Genomic DNA, 10794 nt, shown 5'->3' with positions numbered 1-10794 from the left:
AAGGCTAAAGGGGGGGGTATAGGGGGGGCAGGAAAACTGTCCCAGATTCCCAGGCTGTTCAATAGGAAGCCAGACCAGAGACCAGAGAGTGAGTGGCGGAGCAAAGTGACAGCAGAGAGAGAGAGAGAGAGAGAGAGAGAGAGAGAGAGAGAGAGAGAGAGAGAGTCTAGGTCTCTCTGCATGAACAGAACATATGTGGCCCGTGTGAGGAGAACATGTGAGGAGAACATGTGAGGAGAACATGTGAGGAGAACATGTGAGGAGACGGACCGACCAGAACATCTTTTCTCCACTTCATGAGGATTTCCCCGGAATTCAACCTTTGACCCTTTGGATCGTCGTTTCCATGAGGCTCCAGCAGAGGCTTCCTCGCGGGCGCTCATGAGTCTCCTGGAGGGCGACAGGTCCACCTGGATCATCCTTCTCCACATGTTGGTGGGACGCGACGGACGGAGGAGGCTCAGAGTCAGGATCCACTGACACCATGTACCTGTACAAAGCCACGTGTCCGGACATTCCCAACCCCAAACAGAGGGGCTCCAGGAGCCTGGTCCAGGGCTCGGTCCAGGGCTCGGTCCAGGGCTCGGTCCAGGGCCGGCCGGTCAGCCAGGCGCCGGTCGGTCTCGGGCCTCGACCCTACGTCCCTCAGATGCTGTGGTCCAGCAGCAGACACAACGATGTGAAGGAGCTCAAGAAGCTGGAGGAGTTTCTCAACTTCCACTCGCTGACGCTGCACGACACCGTCAAGAGCCAGACGGGCATGATCTACAGGTGTGTAACCATGGCAACCATGACAACTTCACTGGTGGAGCTTCATCTTCACACGTCGTTCTGTGAGGAACACGTGAGGAACGAAGCATCTTCCTCGAGTAGATAATGCTGTGAACGATGAAAACTTCTCACAGATATTGTTCACGTATGATTCTGGAGAGTTTGTCAGTTGTTTTAGATGTTTCTCTGATCTTCCGAGAGTTTGTCAGTTGTTGTAGATGTTCCTCGGATCTTCTGGAGAGTTTGTCAGTTGTTGTAGATGTTCCTCTGAACTTCTGAGAGTTTGTCAGTTGTTGTAGATGTTCCTCGGATCTTCTGAGAGTTTGTCAGTTGTTGTAGATGTTCCTCTGAACTTCTGAGAGTTTGTCAGTTGTTGTAGATGTTCCTCTGATCTTCTGAGAGTTTGTCAGTTGTTGTAGATGTTCCTCGGATCTTCTGAGAGTTTGTCAGATGTTGTAGATGTTCCTCTGATCTTCTGAGAGTTTGTCAGTTGTTGTAGATGTTCCTCTGATCTTCTGAGAGTTTGTCAGTTGTTGTAGATGTTCCTCTGATCTTCCGAGAGTTTGGCAGTTGTTGTAGATGTTCCTCTGATCTTCTGAGAGTTTGTCAGTTGTTGTAGATGTTCCTCTGATCTTCCGAGAGTTTGTCAGTTGTTGTAGATGTTCCTCGGATCTTCTGAGAGTTTGTCAGATGTTGTAGATGTTCCTCTGATCTTCTGAGAGTTTGTCAGTTGTTGTAGATGTTCCTCTGATCTTCTGAGAGTTTGTCAGTTGTTGTAGATGTTCCTCTGATCTTCCGAGAGTTTGGCAGATGTTATATATGTTCCTCTGATCTTCCAAGAGTTTGTCAGTTGTTGTAGATGTTCCTCGGATCTTCTGAGAGTTTGTCAGTTGTTGTATATGTTTCTCTGATCTTCCGAGACTTTGTCAGTTGTTGTAGATGTTCCTCTGATCTTCCGAGAGTTTGTCAGTTGTTGTAGATGTTCCTCTGAACTTCCGAGAGTTTGTCAGTTGTTGTATATGTTCCTCTGATCTTCCGAGAGTTTGTCAGTTGTTGTAGATGTTCCTCTGATTTTCCAAGAGTTTGTCAGTTGTTGTAGATGTTCCTCTGATCTTCCGAGAGTTTGTCAGTTGTTGCAGATGTTCCTCTGATCTTCCGAGAGTTTGTCAGTTGTTGTATATGTTCCTCTGATCTTCCAAGAGTTTGTCAGTTGTTGTAGATGTTCCTCTGATCTTCCGAGAGTTTGTCAGTTGTTGCAGATGTTCCTCTGATCTTCCAAGAGTTTGTCAGTTGTTGTAGATGTTCCTCTGATCTTCCAAGAGTTTGTCAGTTGTTGTAGATGTTCCTCTGATCTTCCGAGAGTTTGTCAGTTGTTGTAGATGTTCCTCTGATCTTCCAAGAGTTTGTCAGTTGTTGTAGATGTTCCTCTGATCTTCCGAGAGTTTGTCAGTTGTTGTAGATGTTCCTCTGATCTTCCAAGAGTTTGTCAGTTGTTGTATATGTTCCTCGGATCTTCTGAGAGTTTGTTAGTTGTTGTAGATGTTCCTCGGATCTTCTGAGAGTTTGTCAGTTGTTGTAGATGTTCCTCTGATCTTCCGAGAGTTTGTCAGTTGTTGTATATGTTCCTCTGATCTTCCGAGAGTTTGGCAGATGTTATATATGTTCCTCTGATCTTCCGAGAGTTTGTCAGTTGTTGTAGATGTTCCTCTGATCTTCCGAGAGTTTGGCAGATGTTGTAGATGTTCCTCTGATCTTCTGAGAGTTTGTCAGTTGTTGTAGATGTTCCTCTGATCTTCCGAGAGTTTGTCAGTTGTTGTAGATGTTCCTCTGATCTTCCGAGAGTTTGTCAGTTGTTGTAGATGTTCCTCTGATCTTCCGAGAGTTTGTCAGTTGTTGTAGATGTTCCTCTGATCTTCCTAGAGTTTGGCAGATGTTGCAGATGTTCCTCTGATCTTCTGAGAGTAAAACTGGTGTCTGGTTTGTTGTCTATTCGTGCCAGAAGGTTCGATACATCTCCTGAAACATTCAAGTTGAGTAACGAAAAGATAATGTTGAAGGTGCATCACCAGCTGATGATCTTCAGAAGAAGGAACTGTCGTGGTTGCAAACGTTACATTTGTGATCGACCCGAGCGTCGACTTGTCTCCGGCTCGACGTGGAACTTTATGAGGGTCACAGGTCCGTGATGTAACGCTCACCAGGGACCATTGATCTGCAGGCCAAACATATATCAGCTGATCAGCTCTGGAGCACAGGTCAGTGTGAGGCTGATGGATGGAGAAGATGTGTCACACACATCAACTCCTCCTCATGACTGACCGACTCTAAAGTTCGTCGTTGCTGCTCCTGGTCGAGTTTGGCTGGAGCGTCGAGGAGTGGACCTGCCTGGAGCCATGAACCTTTCATTCATGATGCGTCCGGTGAAGAAGAAGGATCTGCTGATATGTCATGTTGACCATCTGTCCAGTCTGAGCTTCAAGAAGATCAAGCAACAATACTGAGATCATTTTTATTCAACTATTGATTCCATGTTGTTGAATTACACTTTCAATGATGCAGATTTAAACTAAATCTTATTTTACATTCAATACGAGACGAGAACATCCACTGGATCCACTGGAAGGAAAAGTATCTTCACTGTCAATAACATTAGGCTTGATTCAAAAATCTTATTTCACGTTCGGAAGAAAAACATTTCCTGTTTATCAAACACTGTCGTCTCAGATCAAGACGTACTTTAAAACCAAACCATCAAACATCATCCACACTTGAACGACTTGAGTTCACACAGAGACTCTTCACTGGTCAGTGAGTCCAAAGACGAGTGACCTGGAAACTCAGGGATGAATCCAGATGTTCTATATGTTGAGCGAAGACTTGAATACAAACTTAAACTCACACATATGTCGGCGTCCCTCCGGCCAAACACTAACATGAACACTAACATTAACACTAACATCAACACTAACATCAACACTAACACGAACACGAACACGAACACGAACACGAACATTAACATTAACATTAACACTAACACTAACACTAACACTAACATTAACATTAACATTAACATTAACACTAACATTAACATTAACATTAACACTAACACTAACACTAACACTAACATTAACACTAACACTAACACTAACATTAACACTAACATTAACACTAACATTAAGGGGGCGTCATAGCTCAGATGGTAGAGTGGTTGCCTGCAGTCCAAAAGGTTGCAGGTTCAACCCCAGCTCCAGACAAGCTTGTGTTGTTGTGTCCCTGAAGACACTTCACCCTGATTGCTCCTGATGGTGAACTTGGCGCAAGTGTGCAGCCTACAGCCTACTCCCATCAGTATGTGTGAATGGTTGAATTTCCCCTCGCGGGACTAATAAGGGATTCTAAAAAAAAACAAAAAAAAAACCACTAACATGAACACTAACATGAACACCAACATGAACACTAACATCCCGCTCTGCGCGCCTGTCAGTGACGTCGTCAGTGACGTCATCGGTGCTGAATGTAGGACTTCTGAATGTTCGCTCCATTACTAATAAATCCTTTTCTCTGAATGATCTTTTCACAAGAGTTAATTTGGATTTATTATGTCTTTCTGAGACTTGGCAGAGAGAGGAAGAGTTTATTCATCTGAACCAACTCTGTCCAGTAGGGAGCGCTGTCCTGGGGAAGCCTCGCCTCTCTGGTCGTGGAGGAGGTCTTGCTACAGTTTTTAGGGAGAGTTGTTCTTGCAAAGTGATTCAGACACAGGAATTCACTTCTTTTGAGTCTCAGATGATCTTGGTTGGTTCTACAAGACCTTTCTATTGTGTGTCAATCTACCGTCCGCCTGGTCCTTCAGTGTTCTTGAAAGACTTTAGTGACTTCTTATCTTCCATTATTCAGATGGAATCTGTTCTTATTCTTGGAGACTTTAATCTTCATGTTGATGACGTCACATCTTGTTCTGCTAAAGAACTTTTAACTTTAACAGAAGCCTTTAATTTTGAGCAACATGTTTCTGAACCCACTCATCAAAAAGGCCACATTTTAGACTTAGTTTTTACTCTTGGCCTGAACATTTCTAATGTATCTGTACATGATGTCCATCTGAGTGATCATTCTCTTGTTCAACCTGGACTTCATCCCTGAACCTAAGCCTTTGAAAGTTAGGTCTCAGAGGCGTGTCATCTCAGCCGATACTGCAGACAGTTTTTCTGCTATGTTTGACCGTCTTTCCTTCGATGACTGCACAGACGTGGACAGTTTGATTCAATGTTTCACTGATCATTGTGTTGAAATACTGGATCAAGTGGCACCTGTTAAATCGAACTTGAAAATTCAGAAAAAACGGTGCCCTTGGACAAATGAAGATCTCCTGAGTCTGAAGAGACTTTGTCGAAAGACTGAGCGTCTCTGGAAGTCCACTAAACTTGAGGTGCATAGACTTCACCTCAGGGATCTGATGACTTCTTACAATGAGATGGTAGTAACTGCTTGATCTGATTACATCAGAAAACTGGTAGCATCAAATAGGAAAAACCCCAAAGTGTTGTTTGACACGATTAATTCTCTCGTGTCTCCTGCTCCTCAAATCACACCTGTCTTCTGTGAAGCTGACAGCAATGATTGTTGAGATTTTTCATTGACAAAATTAAATTGATCAAAGAGAAAATCTACTGTCTCTGAGCCCCTCTCCTCCTCTTGGTCCTCCTTCACTGCTGTATCTTTGGGTGATATTTCGGCACTAGTGAACAAGATGAAACCCTCCTCTTGCTCAGATGACGTCCTTCCTTGTAGGCTTTTTATCAAAGTATTTGATGTAATTGGCCCCTGGGTTACCAATATGGTGAACCTCTCCCTTTCCACAGGGGTTTTTCCCAATGCATTTAAACATGCCATTGTGGAGCCTCTGCTCAAAAAACCAGGCTTAGACCCGACTGACCTCAGTCATTTCAGGACTATTTCTAAGCTCCCTTTCTTGTCCAAGATCTTGGAGAAGGTGGTGTCTGAGCAGCTGTTCCTGGATCAGAGCGACATCCATGAGAAGTTTCAGTCTGGCTTCCGTAAACATCTACGGAGACAGCTTTATTGAAAGTGTCCAGTGACATCATGATGTCGGCTGACTCTGGTAAATCCACTGTTCTGGTTCTGTTGGATCTGTCCTCAGCCTTTGACACAGTTGAAACAGATCCTGCTGAGAAGACTGAGGGATGAAGACTGTCTGGGTCTGTGTTACAATGGTTCTCATCTTACCTTTCTGGGCGCAGTTTTAGTGTATCTGCCAATCAAATGAGATCTGAATCTGCAGATCTGTTGTGTGGAGTCCCTCAAGGTTCTGTTCTGGGTCCTTTATTGTTTTTGCTGTACTTGATTCCCCTCGGTAAAATCATTCAGAGATTTCCAGATGTTTCTTATCACATGTTTGCTGATGACATCCAGCTCTACTGCTCTGTTGATCCAACTGAGCCCCAGAGGCTGAACTTAGTCAATTGTTGCTAGAAATCAAACAATGAGTGAAAACACTTTACAGCTAAATGTGGACAAAACTGAAACTCTGGTGATTGCTCCTGATGATAAGGTTCCAGGGTTGAGTCAGTACTTGGGTGACTTAGGTCAGTCTGTCAAACTGAGCCTGAGAAACCTGGGTGTTGTATTTGATAAAGACATGTCTCTTGTTCAACACTGAAGAAAACTGACCAGAAACTGTTTCCTTCAACTGAGAAAAATCTCTTAATTTAGGAAAATGTTGTCGGAACATGATCTGGATCTTATAATCCATGCGTTTGTTTCTTCTCGTCTGGACTATTGTAACAGTTTGTTTTCATGTCTTAACAAGAAGGATCGTCTCGTCTGCAGTTGATTCAGAATTCTGAGCCGCTCTAGTAGAAGAACTCACATTTCTCCGATCCTTAAAACTCTTCACTGGCTTCCAGTTTCTTTCAGGATCAACTTTAAAATTCTGGTTCTTACTTTCAGATCTATTCATGGTCAGGCTCCTCCTTCCATCACTGATCTGATCCAGCCTTACACCCCAGCTCGGGCTCTGAGGTCTGTGGATCATCTACTGATGGTTCCACGCACACGGCTCAGGACCAGAGGAGAGAAATCTTTTCAGGCTGTTGCTCCTAAGCTTTGGAACGATCTTCTCTCTCTTTGCTCTTGATGATCTACTGACTCCTTTAAGAAACATCTTAAGTCGTTTCTATTTGTTCAGGCTTTTCCTTGATTTTCTGGAACTCCTGTGTTGTTCTCAGTATTATCTTGATCTTTAAAGTATGTACTTTTCCGAGTATTGTTTTGATTGTTTAAGCGCTTTGTGACCCTGGTCTGGAAAAGCGCTATATAAATAAATATTACTTACCTACTTACATTAACACTAACATTAACACTAACATTAACACTAACATGCCGACATATGTGGGAGTTTAAGTTTGTATTCAAGTCTTCGCTCAACATATAGAACATCTGGATTCATCCCTGAGTTTCCAGGTCACTGGTCTTTGGACTCACTGACCAGTGAAGAGTCTCTGTGTGAACTCAAGTCGTTCAAGTGTGGATGATGTTTGATGGTTTGGTTTTAAAGTACGTCTTGATCTGAGACGACACAGTGTTTGATAAACAGGAAATGTTTTTCTTCCGAACGTGAAATAAGATTTTTGAATCAAGCCTAATGTTATTGACAGTGAAGATACTTTTCCTTCCAGTGGATCCAGTGGATGTTCTCGTCCCAGAGATGCTCCTCAGAGATGACGTAGGAAATGATTTGAAGAATCCTTCATATAATCTTCATCCCTTCTGTCTCTGGATTCTATTTAATCTGATGTTTGACTTTGTGTCAAAACTGTCTTTCATATAATAAGAGACTTTATTGCACATAAGTCGAGCCTTAGTTGGTTCAAACGTTTCATTTCTCAGTTGCTTTAGAAGTCTTTTGCTGACGTTCCTGTCAAATGGGTCTAACAACAAAATGTCACTTATGTTATTACGTATGAAGGACATAGAAATATAGAAACACAGGAAGAAACAACCGAATTCTACATATTTGTCATCGTTGATTCGTGAGCATCTGTTTCTTCAGCCTCACGTTCACAAGTCTTTCTCTTGAGAGTCTGAACCTCTGGAGGTCCTAAGATCCTCAATGTGCCTCATGGTGGAGCAAACACTCATTATTCCCTCCAGGCTAGTGTGTAATGTTATTATGCAGTCGTGAGCGCGCTGTTGCTCGTGGACCACTGACAACATCAGCAGCTTCGTCCTGCGTGAAGATCTTAAGATGGATCTTAAGATGGATCTTTAGACGGATCTCTAGACGGATCTCTAGACGGATCTCTAGACGGATCTTTAGACGGATCTTTAGGTGGATCTTTAGACGGATCTTTAAACGGATCTTTAAACGGATCTTGAAATGGATCTTGAGACGGATCTTGAGACGGATCTTGAGACGGATCTTTAGACGGATCTTGAGACGGATCTTGAGACGGATCTTGAGACGGATCTTGAGACGGATCTTTAGACGGATCTTTAGACGGATCTTTAGACGGATCTTTAGACGGATCTTGAGACGGATCTTTAGACGGATCTTGAGACGGATCTTGAGACGGATCTTGAGACGGATCTTTAGACGGATCTTTAGACGGATCTTTAGACGGATCTTTAGACGGATCTTTAGACGGATCTTGAGACGGATCTTGAGACGGATCTTTAGACGGATCTTTAGATGGATCTTGAGACGGATCTTGAGACGGATCTTTAGACGGATCTTGAGACGGATCTTGAGACGGATCTTGAGTTCCTGCCAGTCGGGCCAGAGTGACGCCAACAAAAGGTTTGATTCTCTTCTTTCTTTCCTGCTCGTCGTTACGAAGGTGCAGCTGGTATGTATTTCTTCTGACAGCTGCTATTTTTGAAGAGCTTCTGAAAAAGGCTTGATATACAGGAAGTGACATCACATGATCAGCAGGAAGGATGAGGATGAAAACATGAATGCTTGTCATGTGTTGCTCATGAGCACTCATGGTTGTCGACCTCGTCAGGAATAATGAAATCTATTTTAAAACATTCAACTCAGAACATCCCCTTTTAACCTGAAACGTCTTCGCGCTCATGTTCGATCACTTAGAGAATCAAACCCTGATTTCATCTCAGGATATTATTGGAGAGAGAGGGCGTGACCCCGACAGTGGGGGGCGGTCCCCCCTCCAGGGGGCAAAAGGTCACGCTGTGTGTTATATGCCAGTCTGGATGTTTGTCTGATTAACTGAGCTCAGCTTGAGAGTGAAGGTTATCATGTGTCACAGTTGTTTGTGTTGTTGAGCCAACGATGTGACGCCTTTGGTTCGACTCACGCATCTGTGTTTCCTTGTGTACCGTAGTATATATGTGTAGTATTGTCCAGTACTCTGGTGTTATGATAGTGTAGTAACAAGTATATATGTGTAGTATTGTCCAGTACTCTGGTGTTATGATAGTGTAGTAACAAGTATATATGTGTAGTATTGTCCAGTACTTGACTCTGGTGTTGTGATAGTGTAGTAACAAGTATATATGTGTAGTATTGTCCAGTACTTGACTCTGGTGTTGTGATAGTGTAGTAACAAGTATATATGTGTAGTATTGTCCAGTACTTGACTCTGGTGTTGTGATAGTGTAGTAACAAGTATATATGTGTAGTATTGTCCAGTACTTGACTCTGGTGTTGTGATAGTGTAGTAACAAGTATATATGTGTAGTATTGTCCAGTACTTGACTCTGGTGTTGTGATAGTGTAGTAACAAGTATATATGTGTAGTATTGTCCAGTACTTGACTCTGGTGTTGTGATACTGTAGTAACAAGTATATATGTGTAGTATTGTCCAGTACTTGACTCTGGTGTTGTGATACTGTAGTAACAAGTATATATGTGTAGTATTGTCCAGTACTTGACTCTGGTGTTGTGATACTGTAGTAACAAGTATATATGTGTAGTATTGTCCAGTACTTGACTCTGGTGTTGTGATACTGTAGTAACAAGTATATATGTGTAGTATTGTCCAGTACTTGACTCTGGTGTTGTGATAGTGTAGTAACAAGTATATATGTGTAGTATTGTCCAGTACTTGACTCTGGTGTTGTGATAGTGTAGTAACAAGTATATATGTGTAGTATTGTCCAGTACTTGACTCTGGTGTTGTGATACTGTAGTAACAAGTATATATGTGTAGTATTGTCCAGTACTTGACTCTGGTGTTGTGATACTGTAGTAACAAGTATATATGTGTAGTATTGTCCAGTACTTGACTCTGGTGTTGTGATAGTGTAGTAACAAGGATATATGTGTAGTATTGTCCAGTACTTGACTCTGGTGTTGTGATAGTGTAGTAACAAGTATATATGTGTAGTATTGTCCAGTACTTGACTCTGGTGTTGTGATAGTGTAGTAACAAGGATATATGTGTAGTATTGTCCAGTACTTGACTCTGGTGTTGTGATAGTGTAGTAACAAGTATATATGTGTAGTATTGTCCAGTACTTGACTCTGGTGTTGTGATAGTGTAGTAACAAGTATATATGTGTAGTATTGTCCAGTACTTGACTCTGGTGTTGTGATAGTGTAGTAACAAGGATATATGTGTAGTATTGTCCAGTACTTGACTCTGGTGTTGTGATAGTGTAGTAACAAGTATATATGTGTAGTATTGTCCAGTACTTGACTCTGGTGTTGTGATAGTGTAGTAACAAGTATATATGTGTAGTATTGTCCAGTACTTGACTCTGGTGTTGTGATAGTGTAGTAACAAGGATATATGTGTAGTATTGTCCAGTACTTGACTCTGGTGTAGTATTTACAGACCACATAACTATTGATGAAGTCGTAACTACTTTCATTTGTTTTCAAATCAAAATATGTCCAAACATCAGCTTTAAAAGCTGCTAGACTCACTGTATCCTCTCGTCCTCAGTCATCATTCTTCCTTCAAGAAACATCTCAAGACACTTTTATTTGAGCTTTTCCTTGATTCTCTGAGACTCCTGTGTTTGTTTTGGTTTTA

General features: G+C 42.3%; 1 protein-coding gene across 1 annotated transcript in view; it reads left to right on the top strand.

The window, feature by feature from the left end:
- Positions 1-214: 214 nt before the first annotated feature.
- The window catches only part of kcnab1a (potassium voltage-gated channel subfamily A regulatory beta subunit 1a), an 84726-nt gene continuing 74146 nt past the window's right edge, over positions 215-10794 (top strand). Inside the window, exon 1 of the mRNA XM_087794856.1 lies at positions 215-771. Within this exon, the coding sequence (XP_087650982.1) occupies positions 485-771 (287 nt within the window). The 5' untranslated portion in view covers positions 215-484. The remainder of the gene's footprint in view (positions 772-10794) is intronic.

This window comes from Callionymus lyra, chromosome 7, assembly GCF_982586985.1.
Source record: "Callionymus lyra chromosome 7, fCalLyr1.hap1.1, whole genome shotgun sequence".
In the NCBI taxonomy this organism is placed as follows: Eukaryota; Metazoa; Chordata; class Actinopteri; order Syngnathiformes; family Callionymidae; genus Callionymus; species Callionymus lyra.
This window is presented reverse-complemented; position numbering and strand designations above follow the sequence as displayed.